Source organism: Lagenorhynchus albirostris, chromosome 8 (genome assembly GCF_949774975.1).
Source record: "Lagenorhynchus albirostris chromosome 8, mLagAlb1.1, whole genome shotgun sequence".
Classification (NCBI taxonomy): Eukaryota; Metazoa; Chordata; class Mammalia; order Artiodactyla; family Delphinidae; genus Lagenorhynchus; species Lagenorhynchus albirostris.
In genome coordinates this window covers 75,194,870-75,217,593 of record NC_083102.1, presented here as the reverse complement: position 1 = coordinate 75,217,593, position 22,724 = coordinate 75,194,870, and the positions used below count along the sequence as shown (strand labels likewise).

General features: G+C 37.3%; 1 protein-coding gene across 5 annotated transcripts; it reads left to right on the top strand.

Annotated features, from left to right (window-relative positions):
- The first annotated feature begins 720 nt into the window (after window positions 1–720).
- Window positions 721–21,801, top strand: TRA2A (transformer 2 alpha homolog). Of its 5 annotated transcripts, none has more exons than XM_060157164.1 (8): window positions 721–932; window positions 11,328–11,461; window positions 14,863–15,028; window positions 16,523–16,711; window positions 18,867–18,982; window positions 20,087–20,206; window positions 20,681–20,748; window positions 20,916–21,801. In XM_060157164.1, exons 1-8 carry the CDS (start codon window positions 897–899, stop codon window positions 20,924–20,926), a joined length of 840 nt encoding a protein of 279 aa, XP_060013147.1. In that variant the 5' UTR covers window positions 721–896; the 3' UTR covers window positions 20,927–21,801. The 5 variants fall into 5 exon arrangements, with proteins under 5 accessions (XP_060013147.1, XP_060013143.1, XP_060013146.1 ...); XM_060157160.1 differs by having other exon boundaries at window positions 20,087–20,212; XM_060157163.1 differs by having other exon boundaries at window positions 20,084–20,206.
- Window positions 21,802–22,724: the final 923 nt, after the last annotated feature.

The window sequence follows — 22,724 nt, the reverse complement described above, 5'->3', positions numbered from 1 at the left end:
TAGTTCCCTAAGATTAGTAGGGAACTAAGCATTATTAAAAATAAAATTGGGCTTCCCTGGTGGCGCAGTGGTTGAGAGTCCATCTGCCGATGCAGGGGACATGGGTTTGTGCCACAGTCCGGGAAGATCCCACATGCCGTGGAGCGGCTGGGCCCGTGAGCCATGGCCGCTGAGCCTGCGCGTCCGGAGCCTGTGCTCCACAACGGGGGAGGCCACAACAGTGACAGGCCCGCGTACCGCAAAAAAAAAAATAAATAAAATAAAATAAAATAAAATTGACACAGCTGTCTCAGGGAGGAGTGAAGCAAGGAACTGTGACTTTTCATTACAACCCCATCTGTGCCTATATTACTTCAATAGTATTACATAGGGCAGAGAAAAGTAAGAGTGCGGAAAACATTCAAAATAAAAAGCCTACTAATTATGTAGACGATTCCAGTTTTTTCTGTTCCATCAGAATCCACTTGGAAAATATATAAAGGGACCAAGGTCAATAAAAGCTTATCTGGTGACTGAAAATCTTCAAAAGGACTGACGCGTCGGAAGGAGTCTGAAGTTCGGAGGTCTGGTGGGCATGCGACTCGAAAATTAGGAGGGTCAGAGCTCGACTGCTCGCGTTGCTAGGCCGGGGCCACCACAAAACCTCGCTGGGGGCGGGGCCACTTGACATCACAGAGACGCTCCGCCTCCTTACGTCGCGCACTCGGGAGGCCAGAAGGTTTCTGGCGGCATCGGCGCCATTTTGCCGGAGCCTGTGACCGAGTGGGAGTGGAGTGGAGCGGCTGTTGTTGCCGACTCTTTCCTCCTCCCCACGGTCCAGTCAGCTGGTTGATTAGGCCATCGGCCCTCAAGCCGAGACCTGTCTCTTATTTAGTTCTGGGGAGTGCCTGGCCGACATGAGTGATGTAGAGGAGAACAACTTCGAGGGCAGAGTGAGTACAAAGCCGCGGGAGCCGTCTTCGGCGGCGGCCCGATGCTCGGGGTTTCTCTGGGACGAGCGCGGTCGGGCGGGGTTGCGGGGAGTTCTGCGGGGGCCCGCGGGGAGCAACCTCTGGAGCCATCGAGGTCGCTTCTTCACATCCCAAGATGGCTTCTGGGTTACACTCTTGCCCCAAACACCACGGATAACCTTCCCTTCCCCCTTTCTTTGGAGACTGATAGCTGGACCCCTGGGTCTGATTTCCCCCAGCGGTGCGCCCTGCCTTCTCCCCACCCCGAGGCTTCCTTATCTCTGTTCCGAGGTGTGGGTCCCGGTGGGGCGGGAGGAGACGGCAGGGAGTTCCCCCCGGCCGGATAGTGGTAGGTGCTTCCTGCGGTGGCGTTTCTGGCGACCCCGAGCATCGTAGAGGGTCTCGGGGTCGAAAGTGCGCGGGGCTGCTGTCCGGGCGGGGAGAAGCTGGCGTGGGACTAGCTGGGGCCTGTGTCTCCTTGGCTCTCTATTGCAGTGAGCGGCCGCGTCTCTGTTGGAACCGGCGGCGTTGCGTCTATAAAGGCGAAAGCCTTGAGGTTGAAGGTGGGACGAGCCTAATGAAGTGGTTAGTCAACGACCGCACCGACCCTTAAGCGTTCTTAAGACGAGAGCTGTGAGGGGAAAACTACGCGAGGAGCCCTTTTCCTTTAATGTCCCTTCTGCTTTCCTTTCACTTCAAAATGAATGTGGAAATGCTATAACGCCTTATTTTTCGAATTCCTTGATGTTGGGCTTTTTTTTTTCTTTCTCTTCTTTATATATCACCTTTTAATGCTTTTCTTCCTATGACCTTTCACCTCAACACTGACCACTCCTTTACAGGTTTTTACGGTAAAAAAAAAAAAAGAGAGAATCTTCTGTCTTAATCTTACATAACTGAACAAATTTCATGGCTCAGTATTTTTACAGTAGTTAATGCTATGCTATTCTCTTAACTCAAAACGTTACCTGAAAATTACAGGCCCTCTGTCTTCCATTTCTCTTTTCAACCCATCCCCCAGCAAAGAGGGCTCAAAGTTTTTCATTATTTTGGATGTGATGAATATAAACATCACAAAGATACGTTATCCTCAGCTTAAAGATACTAGAACGTTTAGCAATGATTGGGTTATATTTCCGATGTTACCCTCGTAGTGAAAATTGATGTGAGCTAGTGTAGAACCCTGAAAAGAAAACAGTCCCCAGACAGCATTTTCCGGCTCTCGTGTTGGCATTCTGGTCACTAGGGGAAACTCATAAAAAACACTTCAGGTGTATGCTGGATGGAATGAATTTTGTCTTTTTATAAGAAGTTCATAAGATAAGCATCGAACCAGACAGTTAAATCAGAAGGTCAATTTAGGGTTTTCTTTTTGAGGTTAGAGACAAAGAAAGCTATCTTTAATGCCTTTAAGATTGGATTTCTCTAATAAAATCTGGAGCGTTAGATATTAATGAATAGTTGAACCTGCTCATTTTTTAGGATGGGGTATTGATTGTCACAACAGAAGTTTTTAAAATCATGTAATGGTATTTAGGTGGTCGATAGTCATAAGCTGCTTCTTGTTTTGAAAATGTTAGGTAGTTATGGGAAGAAATTTTGCTGTCTGTTAATCTTCAGTTAACTTCAGTACAGTTTTGGGCAGTTAATGTTTATTTTGGTTTGTGGTGAAGTGAAGAGGACTACTGTTTTGGACCTTGTTTTCTTTTAAGTTCTTATTTTTTTATGTAGTCATCAGGTTGAATTTGGCTAGTTCTAGGTAATTGTTACCTTACCCATCTGAGAAAGAAATAAATGTAAGATTCCCACCCAGTTTTAAGCTAAAATGCATGTAGGCATTAACAATTTATTTTAATAGAAAAAGGTTTTTACCTTTTCCTTTTAGAGTGTTTGTGGTCATAGAAAATATTTTTTCACATGTGATAGCCAAATGTGTTTTAGTATTAATGAACTCCGATTGTATAATAAATACATTCACCTGTTACCTTTTCTTTTTGGTTGGTTGAGATATTTGTCTTTATTCATAACTGGGTGAAGAATTAAAATGCCAGAAACTTTTCTGAGGGTGTATGCTTTGTCGTTGTTGTTCTCTTAAAGCAGTTTCATATTCACCAGTTCTTTTGGTTTTTAAACTATAGTGATCTTTTATCAACTAACCACAAACCAGCAATTAAAAAAGGTTTTATAGAATACAGTTGTTATCTTTGTTTCTAACTGTAGTAACCTTTTAGAGAGCCTCAGAAAAAGGATTTTCAAATGATGTTTCTGAGGTGTTTTAAGTAGTTATTGTACTTCAAACTTTTTGACTAAAACAAATTAGAGAAAACATAGGTCAGTATTCAGATTTCATTTGCTTTATGTACAGAATAAACAACACATTTTAACGCCATCTTATTGAAAAGATATTTAAAATTAGAGGGTAAGTTCCTAGAGACTGCGGAACATATTAAAGAATCAGGACTCGTACTAATAGTTACTACTTCTATAGCATTTTAGGATCTCCTCCCCTCCCCGCCATCTTTGACATATTTTCTCATATACTGCTCATAATCTTGCAAGGGCTGGAGAACTCTTAGCATTTTAAGAAATTAAAAACTTAGGCCCAGAAGACCATGCAGCCAGAAATATGAGATTTACAAGTCCCAGTCCATTGCTCATTGTATACTTAAACTATGCTGTGTATATATTTTGATTACATTTTTTTAAAGGAGCACACTGCACTTCAGTGTCTCAGAGCCATTAATGGAGTTTGCTGAAAACAATGACAGGAGCTTAATTTTCCATTATATATTAATATCTCTTGCATTTTCAAAGGACTGGAGTAAAAGAGCTTTAGGAAAGAAAATATAATTGGCTGAATTTTGTTATAAGTAACCCTAACAGTTAACCAACCAATTTCCCTTCTGCCTGGGGTGAAACTGTTGAGCATCCACTACCTTTTTAGTAAAGGTCAGGTGTTCTTGAGGGAAAGAGAGCTTGGAATCTGATTTGAGATGACTGACAGCTCACATCTGGGTAAAAGTAAGTATATAATCAAGTGCTGTGTGATAGAATTAATAAGGAATTCAGAAAATAAAGCTGAGCAGTTCCGTGAGCTTAGAGGAAAGGGAAAGCTTTATCTAATATGTAAAACTTACGCTGGACATTATGGTAAGGGAAATACGAATATTGATTATAAGGATGAGACAAGGAAGAGGTTGCTGGACTAATGAGACATGATAGATTTGACTGTGTAGTCAGATAATGGAGGATTTTGAATTCTAGATTTAGAAATTTGGACTTAATCCAGTATGCAGTAAGGAGCCATCTATGGATTTTTAATTCTGGGAGTGGCAAAATGAAAGGAATTTTAGCAAAGAACGGAGACCAATATAGGAAGAGCCGCAGGGCACACTTGAAATATTTAAGGAAGGAGCTTATGAAAAATCTGATCTAAACTGGACAACAGTGGGATGTAAAGAATGAGCGAGACATTTTTAAGGGATCCAGGAGAATAGTGGTGCCAATAAAATATCAATAAGTAGGTCCATTAAAGCAGTTTGCTTGGGACATTTATATCAACTTAACAGAATTTTAAGCGGAAATGTCTTTTGGAGCTGGGAGTGATGTTGGCACTTGATCTATGACTTTGAATGTCATCTTCAGAAAAAGAATACAACTTCAACTAAAATTCAATCTCCAAAAATTTTAGTCTCCTTGATAGAAATTAAGGGGAACAGAAATTAAGACTTTCTTGTTATTTTACTTATTCCCCTCTACCTCTAATTTTTTTTTGAACGAAGCTTAGAAAAACGTTAAGTCCAATTTTTTTCTTTGACAGTGGCCCAGTGCTCTTAATAGAGGTTAAGGATTCTCTATCTTATAATTCCACAATTGTCTATGCTTTGTAGAATAGTTTAGAATAGTTGAAGAGGAAGGATACTACTTACTCTGGCGTCCGTTTTTCAGAGCTTATTCTGGCTTCTTGAGTAGCTGGAATATTTTAAAGAGACTCCTAGTGTTTCCCTTCTTAATATATGAGATGATTACCTGGATGATAAACGTGAAGAGCCAAACACAAATTCATCTGTATCCGTTTGGAATTTAAATTTGTGTGTCTTAAGATATTTTGTTGAAGAATAGCAGAAATGGGGGAAGTTTTGCTTTTTGTTTTTTTGGTGTTTTTTTGCTTCTTTGAACCCTGGTTTGTAATTATAATAAGGGTGATGACTATGCCATTAAAAACCCAGCTTGGTGACTGGTTCCTTTTAAAAAAAAAAAACCTCTCCTTTCTTATTTTCTTTTCTTTCTTTCTTTTTTTTTTTTTAAGAATACAAATAAGATTGAATCCCTGTTACAGATTAAGAATGTTAGCACTTTAGCTTAAAAAAAAAAAAACTTGGTTCACCTTCTTAAGCAATTTATATATCTCATCAACCTGTTGCAAAAGGGTAAGGCTTCCTTTTAGTAGGAGTGGTATTAAACTTGGGGGATAGTCTTATGTGTCTTGGGTTTAATTTTTTTTCCCTAAAGTACTATGGTTTATCAAATTTTAATGCTTTTTTATTCCCCCATCCATTTAAGCAGAGAATTTGTGAAACTTAAGGTGACGTTTTAAATACTCAAATTTTTGTATTTGAGGTTCTTTCACTGAAGGGTGCTAATTTGCTCAGTATAAGCAGAAGTTGGGATTTTTAAAAAGAGCAGTACAACTAATCATACCCATGGTGCCTAACTAATTTTACAGATTTTTTGTAGATACTTTTTATGATTTGTACCGTTCCTAAAACAAGTATAAAGAGTCTTGGGATCTGAAAGAATATCCAGAGATTTAAATATTTAAGAATGAGAGTCATTAAAAAAAGTACAGATAAACTTTGTTTATGGACTTAATTTTGTAAATGAACTGGGGTTACTTACTTATGGTATAGTGTGTAATGTAACAGGTGTGAAATAGCCATGAGTAATCAGCATGATAGTTTTTTAGAACTTGTGAACAGTGTGAAAACCTCTTTGATAGCATCAGTGGGTGCTCAGGCATCAAGTAACTAACCCTGGGACCTTTATAAAAGGTATATGTCCACAAGCTGACTGAATTAATACTGATTATTTGTACACATGTCATAACCAATTTAGTAGGACTGAAGTGGAGGTGAGAAAATGGTAGCGATCAGATGGGGAAAAGAATCAGTAAACACTAAAAAAAGAAAAGCTGAGAAGAGAATACAGAAGGAAGTGTTGTTTCCCCTCCCTCCTTTAAGTTACTGCTGTCTGTAGTTCTGTATAATCCTTATTGTCTCGTGATTTTCACCAAAGTGAGTGACTAGGCCTGACCAATCTGAGGTAGAAGAAAAGTACGATTTTTTTCCTTGAAACTAAAGCCCTGTAGTCTTACTTATTCAAGATTTGTAAATACTCCATGACATTAGAAGATGAGAACATAAGTAGGGAATTCTGTAACAGGTTCTTAGTAGTCTGTTTTAATATAGTTAAACCACTTTAGCCTTTTTACACTTGTTTCTGTACCTTTGAAGTTGCCACTTACACACTAGCTTTTTGGACATTACAATTGATCATGGCATATAAGCCGGCTGGTTTATGAGCCACATTTAAAATTTGTACAGAAGGGAATTCTCTGACAGTCCAGTGGTTAGGACTCCAAGCTTTCACTGCCGAGGGCAAGGGTTTGATCCCTGGCCAGGAAATTAAGATCCCGCAAAGCCCTGTGGCACAGCCAAACTAAATAAATAAATAAAATTTGTACAGAAGATTTGTAGATTTTACAGGTAATTTCACAGTGTGACATGAGTTTAAATTTGATTACCTGTCAATTCCTTAATAATTTGTCTAACACATTGCCAAAATTATTCCAAACTTTAGAGAATATAAAGACATACAGGTTGGAATATGTGTGAGCCTTTGTAGGTACAAAGACCACTTTAATCTTACTTAGAATGCAGATACTGGTATGACTTTAAAAAGGGGGAAATTATCATTTAAAATAGCTAATGTTATGAGCAATCGGTATTTTCTTTTTAAGAAATTGCTCTAATACCAGTTATGGATTAAAAAGAGAGTGAAAGTATTTCTTTTACAAGCCTAAGGATGAATCTGTAAAAGAAGCAGTCTATTATACTCGAAAGGAAGGAGGCAGAACTGCTATTTCTGTAGACTGAAATGAAAGAAGTGAGTAAACACAGGAGGTTTCCCTCAAATCCTAAAGAAGGAAATTCTTAGTACAATAAATATAAGTTATTTGGGTAATTTAAAATCCTCCCCACCCCCACATACAGTTTACCTAAATGCACTAGTATGTTTCTGTGGAAATCTTCAGTTTTACAAAGTAGTAGGGAAATATAATTTTGAGAATTTGTTTTAAAAGCTTATACTATATTCATATAGACTTGAATTTCTGTAAACTTGGCACTGTTACTTGGCGTTTGCCTTGGAATTTTGCCTTGCCATAATAGTAGAATGGGTTACAGCATAGCATTTATATTGGTTTATTTTAATGGGCTTTAAGTATTAAGTATACATATGGTCAGAATTTTTTTTCCCATCTATAATATACTAGCTGTATTAAAAGACCCTGAAGTTATTGTTTGCTGTAGGAATCGTTCATGTTCGACATGAACATATTTAATAACCTTTTTCCTGGTTTAAAAAATAGTACATGGTTATACTATTTTTATACATAGAAAGATAGTTCTTTGCTTGTATTGGATACACTATAGTAATTGTAGTTAGCGCCTTTTTATTTTTGGCTGTGTCCTTCAACTACCACCAGAGGCATCTTGTTAATAAAAAATAGTTCAAAAAACAGTTCAAAAAACAGACAGGGGCTTCCCTGGTGGCGCAGTGGTTGAGAGTCCGCCTGCCGATGCAGGGGACACGGGTTCGTGCCCCGGTCCGGGAAGATCCCACGTGCCGCGGAGCGGCTGGGCCCGTGAGCCATGGCCGCTGAGCCTGTGCGTCCAGAGCCTGTGCTCCACAACGGGAGAGGCCACAACAGTGAGAGGCCCGCGTACCGCAAAAAAAAAACAAAAAAAAACGGACACTATTTAAGCAGGTTGTACTGTGAGAACTTTCTGCCTAGCTCCTCGTTTATAGTAGCTAAGGTAGACTGGAAGCCTCCTTAAGATATATTTCTGTTAAAATTCGTGGTATGATTTGGTTGAGTCATTAATCTGCCCATTTCAAGTAGGCACTATACTTTTAATGGTTGGTGGGTCTAGATGCAGGTTACTGAAGAATTTGCAGAACTTCTTGACTGGACAGCTTTAAGAGCAGGTTAAGTAGTCTCCAGTGAAACAGGACAGGTAACACCCCTTCTCAATATTTATTTTTCTCTTCGCAATTTCAGTTCCGTTTCCAAATTCTGAATAGTTGTATGAATTTCTTTGGAAAAAGTTGGAATTACCATTTCATAATGAAGACAAGTCAAAGGTAGAAAAGGATAATCCAGCATTTGTCTATAAAGGGCTTATGGTTGCCTGATTGCCAATGCACAGTTTGGTGAAAGTGGCATTTATTTGGTTGTCAGCCTTTGAGGAATGTTATTTTAAAATGGTGAATATGACTATGTGTGTTTGAAGACTAAACTGCTAGTTCTTTACAATGACAGGGCGTTTGTTTAGTATTATAGTAAAAATAATTATGAAGATTGAAAGTTTTTTATGCTTTACAGTTTATTCTTTTAAGTTTACTGACAGTTACTGATTTACTTTTTAGATAGATAAGTCTCCAAATTGCTTTTGGAAGTTAAAATTATTGACATCTTTATAAGTTAAAGGGAAGTTACTCTTTCTTAATCTTGAATGATTCCGGGGGAAAAAAATATGTAGTTTGAGGTTTCCCTGATACAAAAATTGAAGAGTAGGCAACAAAGGAGGTTACGTATATGTGACACCTTGGATAATAAAAAGCAAGCCTTCTTTTAAATTTGCTGATGTCTTTTGAAAAGATATTCTGTCATATCTTAATGCTTTTGTTAACAAACTAAAAGGAAAATTGCATATTTTCCAGTGGGTTGCTATACCAGAAATGGGATTTAAAATTTAAACTTTAAGTTGTTACGGAGTTACCTTGTTAGCATTAATACCTAAAAAGTGGTTATTTTCAGCACTACTGAATAATTTTCAACTATTGTTTTTATGATGGAAGGCTTAAACCTAATATATAAAATTTTGATTTCTATCCTAAAAAAGGTTTTAGAGTGTTACAGAACTCAAAGCTTTCTATATGTATAACAAAGGCTGTGGTGATGTTTGTAGATTTATACCAGCGGATCTGTTTTATATGAGGGAAAGCCAAAAGGGAGAGGGGAATATATTTTTACCTAATGAATTATAGGTAATGAACTGGCCTGTGAGGCTTCAATTACAAGTGAATTAGCCATACTTTTGTTTTTGTTTCTGTTTTTAGTCCTGAATGTGCTGCTTTTACAGTTTCAGTGAATGAAAAAGCCTAAGTTGCTGTGCCTGCTCCAGGCATCTGTCCAGAAATTTAGCAAGTATCTGAGATGTGGTGAAAGACTTATTGTAGGTAAATAAATGGGAAAAGGTGATATTAAACAGAAAGGTAGCTATATATTTTGATTTTGTTTTCATCTGAAAAAAATAAATAGGCCTAGCAGCATTAGTACTGTCCTTGATGAGTAAGTCTTTTGATATTAAACCTGAAGGAAAACTTTAAGGAAGTTGCGTGATAGTCTTAATAAATAGCCTAAATGAAAATTGGTGCGAAATTGGGATTATTTTCGCTAATAATCAAGGCTTAAGTGGACAGAGAAACCACACTGTCCATCCAACTTCAGTCATAAGTGCTTCATATGTCTATCAAATTAAAAAAAAACAAACAGGCTTTTAATCAGTTTTTTATATCCAACTTCTTCAGAAGCCAGTCAATTTTCTGATAAAGGATATAGTTACTGAAGGGAGTATAAGTATGCATAGCTGCATAAAATATGGGAAAACTATGAACAAAAGAGGTAGGATAAACAATAAAGACCATGATACTAATTTTGTAATGTACATTATGTACTTCACTGGATAAAATAGAATTTTTTAAATGGCTCAGTTGCAAAAATACATCTACTAAAAAAAAAAAAATACATCTACTACTAGGAATTCACAAGCCAAAGGGGAAATTTTTTAAATTTCATACTTTCTTTTCCCCTTGGTTTTTTTCAGTATGCTTGTTTTATTTCAGGTTGTATCTTTCTGGTTAAGTCAGAGTGAGCAAAGATAGTGGTCAAACAAAATCAGGAGATGGTAGTGATTTTACTAATTTTTTTTACTTCTTTGAACCTCAACATGTGTCCTATAATGTGTGAGTTTAGATAGGTGTGTACAAATATTTCAGCCTATGATGCTTTGCTTTAACTATATCTTGATACCTTAGCATGGCTTAGTGAAGGCTTATTTTAAGATCACTTGGAATCTTCAGGTTATAAATTAGTGAAAACTTAAGGCATAGGTGGGGGGGTTACAGTTTGTTAGAGTTATGCTTGAATTAAGTATTTATATTAAAACTGTTCACGTTTTAGGAACTAGGATGAAACATGAAAGGGGAGGAGGGTGAAGAGTATGGTAAAAACATTTAGAGAAATTCAGTAAATTCTCTTTAATTGTTAGAAACTAGACTTTTGAACAACTTTAAAGATTATAAAATTGTTTTTTTAATAAACTAGTTATTTGCACTTTACCTGCTGGCTTTTCCATTTGGTAGATAACATTCTGAACTCCAGCAGAGTTTTATAATCCCCACGTGCTTAAATATACTAAATGTTCTTTTTCCATTAAGGTTAATGTTCGTGAAGAAATTGAAGAGTTTTTTCCAAGAATGTGGAAGATAAATCAAGATAAAAGAAGGCTAATGAAAAGTATTAAAGATCAGAAAATTAAAATTGAATGGGGGAAAAAATTGAACAGAAGATTGGTCAGATAGAAGCACTTGAATATTTTTTTTTAAGGCTATTTTGAATTGTTTGAATTGGGGAAGAATACACGAAGTATGAAAAATGAAAAACTCAATGAAGAATGAAGAGAAGTAGAAAGCAAGAGTGAAGTAGAATTAAAAGAATCTGGAAGAATGAATGGGTCCTAGGTTAAGTAAATGTATGGTTTATGTTCCAGTGTCTGTATGATCAAGTTGTAGATGAATTTGCATGATTACTTAGTTAATAGAGAATTGGTGATCTGGTTCAAGTAGGGAATTATTGAGGACAGTTAGCAGTATTAACAATGGGTTATTAATGAGCTGAAATTTTTTCTGGAGGGTGTTGCCTAACCATTTGTTTTTCAGGAGCAATCAATATAAATAATTACGGTACTTTAAATGTTAGGTGTTAGGCATCTACGTGACCAGTGCCATTTGTAATACTGTCTTCTTTGTTAGGAGTCTCGCTCTCAGTCAAAATCTCCAACGGGAACTCCTGCTCGTGTAAAATCGGAGAGCAGGTCAGGATCTCGTAGTCCATCAAGAGTTTCCAAACACTCTGAATCCCATTCTCGATCAAGATCAAAATCCAGGTAAGTGTGTTTAAAATAATATGTAAGTATGTTTAAAATGCTTTTCCTGGATTTTTCAGGGCAAAGTGGTTTTTACCAAATCCCTCATTTTTGTTGCATTTTTTGTGGAAATTTCACTGAAGACTCAAAATCATGAAGTTGTCTTTTTTTTTTAATCTGTGGTTTAGAAATGAATGATACGTAATAGATACAAAGACTTAGATAAGGTAGAATTTTCCCTTCGTCCATTCATCTATCTGATGCTAGCTATTAATACAAATTAAATGTGTTGTTTGATTTAAATGTGCTTGGCATTTGAAGGTTAATGTTTGATATTATTTCAATAATATTTGCACAACAAAAAGGTAATTTTCTCCATTGGAGACTTGGCATGCAGTTTAGTGCAGAGATGGTTGATGTATGTATGTTGTACTGGTTATCAGAATGATTTCAGAAGATTTTTCAAGTTTCACCTTCCAGCTGCATCCTTTACCTGAAGATTCTAACTAATTAGATCCAGCGTGGAACTCTGGTCAGATACAATTGGCAGGAAGTGGTCCTGGAGTGATTCAGAGCCCCAGCCACTACCACTTACACTGATTAAAACAAAGACTCTAGTGAGCCACTGCAAGGCTCACTGTATCAGATGTCCCAGGTGTACTGGTGTGTGGAAAAAACAGTTAAAAGCAACCTGGGACTTCCCTGGTGGCGCAGTGGTTAAGAACCTGCCTGCCAATGCAGGGGACATGGGTTCAAGCCCTGGTCCGGGAATATCCCACATGCTGCGGAGCAGCTAAGCCTGTGTGCCACAACTACTGAGCCTGCACTCTAGAGCTCACAGCCACAACTGCTGAAGCCGTGCCCCTAGAGCCCGTGCTCCACAACAAGAGAAGCCACCGCAATGAGAAGCCCGTGCACTTCAATGAAGAGTGGCCCCCGCTCGCGTACAGCAACGAAGACCCAACACAGCCAAATAAATAAACAAATAAAATTTAAAGTAAATAAATAAAAACAACCTGGACAGTCGGTTTGATAAGTCATTGTAATTTCTTCTTTAAAGAGGTAATTTATGTCTTTGAATAGAGTGTGATTGCAAGGGGGCATGAGACAAAAGAATCAAAGGCATACTTTTCGTGCAATCCACAGCTATGTCTTTTTCTCTGTTGTATCCAGGATCCAGCCTAGTGCTTGATTTGCTAATCACTCTACATAATTAATTGAATCCACATGTGCAGAATAGTGCTAGATAGAATTCAGGTGTAGAAACAGAAGCGAGCACATTTTCGTTTTAGGACTTTTGTACTTGCTGCCCTTAGCCTAGGATTCTCTTCCGTCAAGATATTCTCATATCACTTGATGCAGTTCTCTGCTCTTGTATCACTGGAGAACATTAAATACCATGCACACTCTTTATTCCCTTATTCCTAATTTTTTTCGTAATATTTATCACTATCTGACTTAGAGAAAAGGTAAGCAGTCCTGAAAGATTTTAAATTAACGTCACTTTTTGTTACTATAGTCCTCCCTCAGTATCTGTTGGGGAAGGATTGTTTCTTCTGCGGATACCAAATCCTCAGATGGTCAAGTCCCTTATATAAAATAGCATGGTACAGTCAGCCCTCCACACGAAGGACTAACTGCATTTAAATGTAACTATTGATATTTTATGTGACAACTTATTAATGTTTTTTATATTTTAAATTGAAGCTATAAATTGGTGCTAAGGAAAATAGGAAATGTCCTGTTTGGTATTCGTATAAAACACAAGTTATTTTCTTGTTTCTCCCCCACCCCGGCCAGTGATTAATTTCTTGCAGATAGTAGGCCATTCATATTATTTTCATTCCCACCCAAGATTGTTTGCCTCCTTTCAATAAAGCTGTACTCTAAGCTTCATACACAAGATTTGTCCCAGTCCTTTCGTCATCTTCATTTTCATTCCATCCTTTATAAGTATCCTAATTCCTAGCAGATTATACTCTTTTGCAATTCTCTAATCACATTTCCATGTTTTCTTGCTAAGGAACCTTTGTTCTTGGTATTCCTAGAACACTTTTCCCCTGTCTCCCTAGTAGAATCTTATTAAGTCTCCTAGCTTTATTGTTTAAACTTTCTGGCCCTTAGCATTTATATCATTTATTGAATACCTCATAGAAGTTATTTTGTATGACTTTCATGACTACTGGTCTGGGTGTTTAAGGATAGATCATATGAATAGTAATAAGAAATGGCATTTTCTTTGCATTAATAGGCAAAGAAAAAGGACTGTGAGCAATTGGAAATAATCAAACAGGAGATGAACTAGGGAATCAGCAGTAGAGAGATTGGTGAGATGCTGTAGAAAGCTTGAAGAAATGAAGACCATTAGACATGAAGACTTAGTTTAGTGGGGATTTAGGTTGTGACGAGTTAATTTAGCAGATGCTAGATTGCAGCAGGCGAAGGAAAGACTGGGAAGGAAATGATACTTAACAATGGAGGGAATATAGGACTATTTTGAAAATGTGATAAGAGTCAAGCGATTTTATTGTGATGGTAATGGTAGTTGATGGTTTGTTTTGTCTTTTGTGTGTGGTGAAATACACAAAATTTATAGTCTTAACCATTTTTCCGTGTATGGTCACTGGTATTAAATGCATTCATATTGTTGTGCAACCATCCGCCTCCATAATTCTTTTTGTCTTGTAAAACTGAAACTCTACCCATTAAATAATGACTCTCATTCTCCCCCCCAGCCTCTGACAACCACCATCTTATTTCTGTCTCTTATGATTTTGACTACTCTTAAGTACCTCATCTAAGTGGAATCACACAGTATTTGTCTTCTTATAACTGGCTTATTTCATTTCACATAATGTCCTCAAGGTTTATCCATGTTGTAGAATATTAAAGAATTTTCTTGCTAGTGCCAGTTGATTTTTTTCTTTCTAAAGAAGGTGGAGCCTTAACATGTTTGTAAGGTAAGGTGGGAAGAGTGAATTTAGAAGGGATAGACTGGGAACAAGGAGGAGTTGTAGTGAGGAAGAGTACTTTTTCCTCTGAAAGGGGAAACGAGCTGAGAATAAGCAGGGATATATATAGGTATATGTCCTTGGCATTGTCAAAAGTTCAGAAAGCGAAAGTAAAACCAATGAATCATGAACATAATTAGTAAAAATTTACTGTACACATACCAAAAAGACACTTTGCAAACTGGGAGCACTCCAGCCAAACATGGAATGAGGCTCAGTGGTATGTTGTTACAAAGCAGCTTATATGGTGAGCAGGCAGTGTCTTCACAGTATTTGGTGATTAAGGTAAATTAATGACTGATCTGGTTTCGTCTGCTCAGGGAACCTTCATTTGGTGTCCGTTTGCTTTTGAATTTAACAGCGTTAGGCATTTTGTTCCAGTATCTTTACCTAAATTTATTTCTCTCAAAGGTCGAGGTCAAGGAGGCATTCTCATAGACGTTACACTCGATCCAGATCCCATTCTCACTCTCATAGGAGACGATCTCGAAGTAGGTCCTATACACCAGAATACCGGCGTCGCAGGAGCCGAAGTCATTCTCCAATGTCTAACCGGAGAAGACATACAGGCAGCAGGGTATGTGTTTTTTAAAAGTTAATGAGGGACTTCCCTGGTGGTCCAGTGGTTAAGAATCTACCTTCCAGTGCAGGGGATGCAGGTTCGATCCGTGGTCGGGGAGCTAAGATCCCACATGCTGCAGGGCAACTAGGCCTGTGCTGTAGAGCCTGCACGCCACAACAAAGATTCCGAGTGCTGCAACTAAGACCTGACGCAGCCAAATAAATAAATTTTAAAAAACAAAGTTAATGAAAGCTTATTTTGTCTTTCCTGTGTATTTAGTCATAGTATAACATCTTTTATGGGAGCTAGAGCACTGTTTAAAAGTGGTACTTCAGAAACATCCTTGGCTATATGAATATTGTTTATATGCATTCAAGTGTGTTTTCTTTTTTTGACTTTTGAGTTGTTAAAAGAAATGAAATCTGGGGACTTCCCTGGTGGCGCAGTGGTTAAGAATCCGCCTGCCAATGCAGGGGACATGGGTTTGAGCCCTGGTCCAGGAAGATCCCACGTGCCGTGGAGCAGCTAAGCCCTCGTGCCACAGCTCCTGAAGCCCGCACGCCTAGAGCCCGTGTGCCTGGAGCCTGTGTGCTTAAAGCCCGTGCTCCACAACAAGAGAAGCCACCGCAGTGAGAAGCCCGTGCACCGCAATGAAGAGCAGCCCCTGCTCACTGCAACTAGAGAAAGCCCGTGTGCAGCAACGAAGACCCAACACAGCCAAAAATAAATTAATAAAATAAATAAATTTATTTTTATAAAAGAAAGAAATTGGGGAAGAAGCAATATGTTCCAATAATTGAGTTGAAAATACTGAGATTAAAAGTTTTACCATGGGAAGGGTAGCAAGGAAATAGCAAAAGCCCTGCAGTAATATTAATAGCTAACACTTATATTGAGCAATGTGCAAAGTTCCTCAATGAAGTAATACTTTTAATCTCTCTTTGAGTCAAGTTACCTTATTATTGATAAGGAAATTGAGTCTTAGATATGTGACATGGAGGTTTGTTTGTATTTAACCATGGTGGAGTCTGCTATTATTTAATGATGCTTTGAAATTTGCATGTTAATTTTTCAAATCTGGATTGTGGGAACCTTGAAAGATTATCCTTGCTAAAGAATGAAAATTGAGGAGGAGAATCTAAGCAGCAATTGCAGATGAAGTCAACGTTGAGTACAAATCTATAAGGGATATAAAACATTTGAATAAACTAAAAATATGGCATTAAACTAAGGATGAATTCTTAGGATACGTTCTGAAAATTGCTGGGCTAGAAAGTTAGGGACATTTTTATTCAGGATGCAGCCTGGAGTATATTCTAAAGAAGGCTTGAGTGTACTATGAACTGTAAAATATAGCTCGCCTGTTTTTTTTTTTTTTAAATTCTTGTTTCCAAGTGACTTGAAACAATATAGTCTTTGTGTATTGGGTGAAGTGTTCTAAGCAAAGTATTTCTGTGTGTTTTTATTTTAATTTGGAGCTTAAAGTTAAATAACATCTTTATTCAACAGGCAAATCCAGATCCCAACACGTGTCTAGGAGTGTTTGGCCTCAGTTTGTACACAACAGAGAGAGATCTTCGCGAAGTATTTTCTCGATATGGACCGTTGAGTGGTGTCAATGTGGTTTATGACCAGCGAACTGGACGATCACGAGGATTTGCTTTTGTTTATTTCGAGAGAATAGATGACTCAAAGGAGGTAATTTTGTTTTTGTAATTATTTGTCATTTTGAAAATTTTCTGATGTGCATTATTTAGTATTGAGTTACTGTTAAAAGCTGATTGATAAACTCCCAGTTCTATAAACATTATGTCCTCTTTCATTGTCTGACATGATTTAAACTCTACCTCTCAGTATTAGAATTGGAATGGCCAGTTTCACTTTCCAGCTAATACTCTCTGGTATAGGCATATCTTTATTGAAATCCGGCTTTGTAAAGTGAGGTTGTGTTTGAGTTAATGGAAGAGGTGAAGTATATATGTGTTCTCTTTTGAATAACCCTTATTCATGCTCCAGGCAAATGATTACATTGACCTTTTAAAAGAATTGTGTTTAGGGCTTCCCTGGTTGCACAGTGGTTAAGAATCCGCCTGCCAATGCAGGGGACACAGGTTCGAGCCCTGGTCCGGGAGGATCCCCCATGCCGCAGAGCAACTAAGCCCATGTACCACAGCTACTGAGCCTGCACTCTAGAGCCCATGAACCACAACTGCTGGGCGCGCATGTGACAGCTACTGAAGCCCGCGTGCCTACAGCTCGTGGTCCGCAACAAGAGAAGCCATCGCAGTGAGAAGGTTGCACACTACAACAAAGACCCAATGCAACCAAAAAAAAAGAAAAAGAAAAAAAAGAATTGTGTTTAGGTTTAATCTGTTTAATTTTTGTAAGTGTCTATAATTAGCTCCCTGTCTCTACAGAGCTTTATCTATTCTCTTAAGTTCATCTACCATTCTGTTCTATAAATGAAAATAATACATGGAAAGAATTGGTACTTTTTCATTTTTGTTTAGTGCCATTCTTAATTTGCCTGACAGAATGATCCTAATCAATGTCAGGGATTTGAAATAGTACTATTCTAATGTTCTAGATAATGGATTATAGAGGAAGCAGTAGGCTTGCCTTCTCCATATTAAAAGTTCATAGTGACTGAATTAGAAAATTCCATTTTAAGGAATTTTTGAAGGTCATTTGTTAAAGAAATGGAAGGTACTGGCATTTCTTTTTTGTACCATTTTACACGTGACAGTAGTTGGCTATAGGTCATTATTGCTCTTTGCATCAACAATGTTTGATTGCGGTATAAGCAGTCGTAATAAAAGAGTATCTTTCAGAAACAATAAATGCTATTTTTATTGGGTGGTAGAGGCCAGGGATGATACTGAACATCCTACAGTGCACAGGATAGCCACCCGCAACACGGAATTAGCAGGCCCCAACTGTATCAATAGTGGTGTGGTTGAAAAACCCTGGATAATTCTAACAAAATAATGCTCTGAGTTGAAGGCATTTATGTTATAGACATTATGATAGACACAGTAATGGTTTTTTTACTGTTACATGTTTGTGATTGGTTTATTCCTGTTCTCAATTAAGGGATAAAGGTGTAAATTTAGAAATACCAGGATATCTCACCTGAAGTGCGTAGTGCAAACAATATCATAATTAAACATTTTTTTAATATGAAACTTGTTTGTCCAATCTTTTCACACACCTCCTCCTCTTAGGTTTATTTCTGGATAAGATAAAATTAAAATGGCAACTTTACTTAGTTCCTGAGAACTTCTTAAAATGTGTTAAAGTGGTTGGATTCATTTTTGCATTTATTGGTATTAGTACCAAAGGGCAAAGTGTTATGTAATGTGAGCACAGACATAAAGACAGCACTTGCTGGCGGATTAAGAAGTTCCTTTATATTTGGAGTTCACTAGGTGGCAGTGTGTTACTTAAGGAATGGCTCTACAAGTTTTCAAGGAATGGCTTGACAAGTTTAGACTTGTCCACTGAGTTGCAATTTCTGCTTTGAGTTGCTCAGACTGAAGCTAGTTACTGAAGCCTCAGAATTCTTCAGGCTTCCCTGGGTTGTGTGGTTCCTTCTTTATGGCTGTAGCTGCCCCTAGTCTTTCAGCAGAGGCCTGCTTAAGTGTCCATGTGTACGTTGAAAACTCAGTACTATTGACATGCATATAGCAGGGATTAATACATCAAATCCTAGCCCTTCTTACTTGAGAAAGAAGTGTTTAGAGAATTTTAATTTTTGAAATTTCAAATGAAAAATGTGTTAAATTTTTTGCAGTTTTGATAGTTTCTCCTTGGTGAATTATGCATGACTTTCTGTGCCTGTTCTCCTTTATAGGCTATGGAAAGGGCAAATGGAATGGAGCTGGATGGTAGAAGAATTCGTGTAGATTATTCTATCACCAAGAGAGCGCACACACCTACACCAGGCATATACATGGGCAGACCAACTCAGTAAGATTTCAAGTTTCCTAAGCTGAATTTTAGGAGCCAGAAATCCACCAGAAATGTGTGCAAAATTTTGATGAATCAAAAGATAAACTTCTTTTCTCTGTAACTTGAATTGAAAGTTATTTAATATGACTATATGTATTCTTTGAATTGTTTTATTTCTTTGATTTTTTATATGTATATTTGAGCATGGGGAGAAATTAAAACTATTGAAGTGCACTCCTGGCTATTTTCTTGTACTACAGAAATAGAAAAAATATTAAATACTAGAAAATTGTATGCTTTTAAATATTCTCTAAATGTATATGTGACCTTGGAAGCCTCTGTGTATATGGAATGGTTTTACTGATATTAATGTTTGTTTTTTAAAAAGCCAGTTTTGCATTGTGTACAACATAAATAGGGACTTTTATAAAAGTTTTTTAATATAATATAACCAAAGGCAGTATTTCTTAAGAGTGAAAGAAGAAATATAGGCTTTCATTTAATGTGAAGCCTCTTGGGAAAATATAGGATTTGACAAGGAGAGCCTACAGAAAATAGTAGTAATAGTGAAAATAATGTCCCTATGATTAGGAGTTGGGAAAACAGCAGGAAAAAGAAGGCTTAGAGTTTAAATTCACTGCCAGAGGTTTGAACACCAGACCTTGAAATTTTTTAGCGCTGGATGTCAGTTCTCTTTGGTGTTCAGGGTTGGTTACTTTTAAATTCTTGATATTTATTAACTGCTTTTGAACTAGTCATAGGACATACATCTTAGCATTTTGGTACTTTTTCACCTTATGGAAAAAAGCACGATGCTTTTTTCACCTTTCACAAAAGGTGTTGCTGTTTTGGATAGTGCATTAATAGAAGAGCATTTTATAGTTTGGAGAGTTTTGTGAAATTATTCCTGGTTATTTATGTTATACATATGAAGCAAAAGCAGAATACCATGGGAGTCAGCAAAGTGAGACGTGGAAGTAATTAGCATGAAAGGGTTATCTCTTCTCTCTCTCGTCTATCTCCCTTCCTTCTTCCATTTTATTTAAGCATCCATTTATATTAAATGATGACAGAAGGTGATCATTCACACTGATGTAGAGTTTTCACATTTTTCTGTAGCAGTGGTGGTGGAGGTGGTGGTGGTGGTGGAGGTGGAGGTGGAGGAGGTGGCAGACGTCGAGATTCTTACTATGATAGAGGATATGATCGTGGGTACGACAGATACGAAGACTATGATTACCGGTACAGGTAATGTTTTAACTTACGATTTCTGTTCTAAGTTAGATGATAGTAGTAGTGTTTGGCACTTTTAATTTATGTTTAATGTGTATTAATAAAAATATTTAAAATATGGGGCTTCCCTGGCGGTCCAGAGGTTGAGGCTCCGTGCTTTCAGCACAGGGGACACAGGTTTGATCCCTGGTCGGGGAACTAAGATAAGATCCCACATGCTGCACAGCGTGGCCAAAAAAAATAAATAAATAAATAGATTTTATATGATGCTTTCTTGAAAGTAGGAAAAATGATTTTTCTCAAGACCAAGAAAAGTGGTTAATTATCTGTATTGGCCAATACTGTTCTAGTATTGTTGGCACATGGAAAACTTAATAGCTTTCCTCTTAGGTCCATTATTATTTTGAATGATGGAATATTTGGTTTTATCTGCCTCGGTGTAGTGATTATATGATATGCTGATTAATCTTTTATTTCCTACAGAAGAAGATCGCCTTCTCCTTACTATAGTCGATACAGATCACGATCAAGATCTCGTTCCTACAGCCCAAGTACGTACACTTTTGCTTTTGTTGCATTACGAACCTCATTTCTAATTAATGGCTTATATTTTATAAAATTAAGGTATATAGTGACTGTTAATAGTTGGGAAAATATTAGGCAAGTCAAACTATAATTCTCATTTGATTAAAAAAAATTTTTTTTTACTCTTTTCCAGGACGCTATTGATAAACAGAGTGGTTGCAGTTGAGGACATCTTTTTCTTTCTTTTTTTTCCTTTTCTCTTTTTTTGTTTAATTCTGGATTTCCCCAAGCTTCTAATCCTTCCTACTCCTTAAAAAGAACCCTTACAAACATCTTTGGTTTATTTAGCATCTACACTTTGTCGATTGTATTGCTGTTTTCACCCCTTTTATTATATTCTTAAAGATGTAATTGTCATTTTGAGTAGTGAAGCATCTTGAGTAAAAAAGGAACCCCCAGTGTTATGCTTTTGTAAATGTTTTTTTGTTTGTTTGTTGCTTTTACAGAAAATTAACTCCTGCCTAATCGAATGAGGAAAGAAATGATCTTTTTAAAGCTTCTTTTGTGTTAGATATTGTATTAGACATGGTATTAGAGAGCTGCATTTACTACAAACTCCTTTTTTAACTTTCTTTTGGGAAAGTTAGTAACAAAGTAGTTCGGTCATGTCAGGTTTGTCTGGGGTGGCATGGAGCAATCAAATAATTGAGTGTAGAAAGTTTGAAGCTATAGAAGGAAACACTTGGTCATTTCTTTTGAAGAACGGAACTTTTGAGCCCTAAAAAATATTTCGTTTTTTTAGAGATGAAAAGCTTGTGGACTCCTACAAAACATGTTGTATTTAAAATACATTTGTTAAAACTTAAAAACGTAAAGTTTGATTTTTGTGTTGGAATTTTTGAAGTTTAATCAGTGAAGGACAACCCTTATTATTTATTATTTAGAGCAGTTGTATGCTTTGCTGTTAGAAATTTTGGTATTGGGGAAATGGTTTAAGTAGGCTATTGTATAGAGTCCTTAGAAATAGTGAGGCGAAGGGTAGTCTCCTTTCAAATAAAAGTTAATTTCTTTGAAAATGGGACTGTCTCTTTATTGTGGTACAATGGGAAAATATAACTGTATTAATTTGGATTTCCTTTTTCCTAACATTTTTGCTTACGCCTGAATGTATAATCTGTGTCTCTTCTTCAGTCTTGAAAAACCATTTTCTTTCCTCCCTTTTTTGGTCAACGAACTTGGAAATATTGAGAGTATTCTGAATCAAACACTATGCTGAAGGAAAGATAAATAATATGGTTCATTTCTTCAAGAAGCCCACATTCTAATCGGAAACAACACACTTAAATGACTGTAATGTAATGAAAGGAGAGGCTGTTAGGCTGAAGAGGTGGATGATTTTTCAGGTGACCTTTATAAAAAGGTAAAGGAGCATGAGCCTCCTTTGTTTTCTTCCTCAAAGCAATGAGAATAAAATTAGATAATTATGATCTATATAATAGATCAGTGGGATCTATGGAACTGAAGTACCTCAGACATCTTTATTAAAAAGCTAACTCTTCAGGGCTTCCCTGGTGGTGCAGTGGTTGAGAATCTGCCTGCTGATGCAGGGGACACGGGTTTGAGCCCTCGTCTGGGAGGATCCCACATGCCGCGGAGGAGCAACTAGGCCCGTGAGCCACAACTACTGAGCCTGCGCGTCTGGAGCCTGTGCTCTGCAACAAGAGAGGCCATGATAGTGAGAGGACCGCGCACCGAGATGAAGAGTGGCCCCTGCTTGCCACAACTAGAGAAAGCCCTCGCACAGAAATGAAGACCCAACACAGCAAAAATAAATAAATTAATTAATTAATAAAACTCCTACCCCCAGCATCTTCTTTATTAAAAAAAAAAACCTAACTCTTCAAAATGTGTTTAAAATTTTTTTTGCCAATAAGGGCTATCCAGAGAATGAAGCTGTCTCTTGTTGCTCCCTAGAGGGTTTTTGTTCTTAAAACCAGGTTAT

Coding starts and splice junctions, on each gene's coding strand:
- TRA2A (XM_060157159.1), top strand. CDS start 897: ATGAGTGATGTAGAGGAGAACAACTTCGAGGGCAGA. Junction 933..11,327: donor AGAACAACTTCGAGGGCAGA/GTGAGTACAAAG, acceptor CTTCTTTGTTAG/GAGTCTCGCTCTCAGTCAAA. Junction 15,029..16,522: donor GAAGACATACAGGCAGCAGG/GTATGTGTTTTT, acceptor TTTATTCAACAG/GCAAATCCAGATCCCAACAC.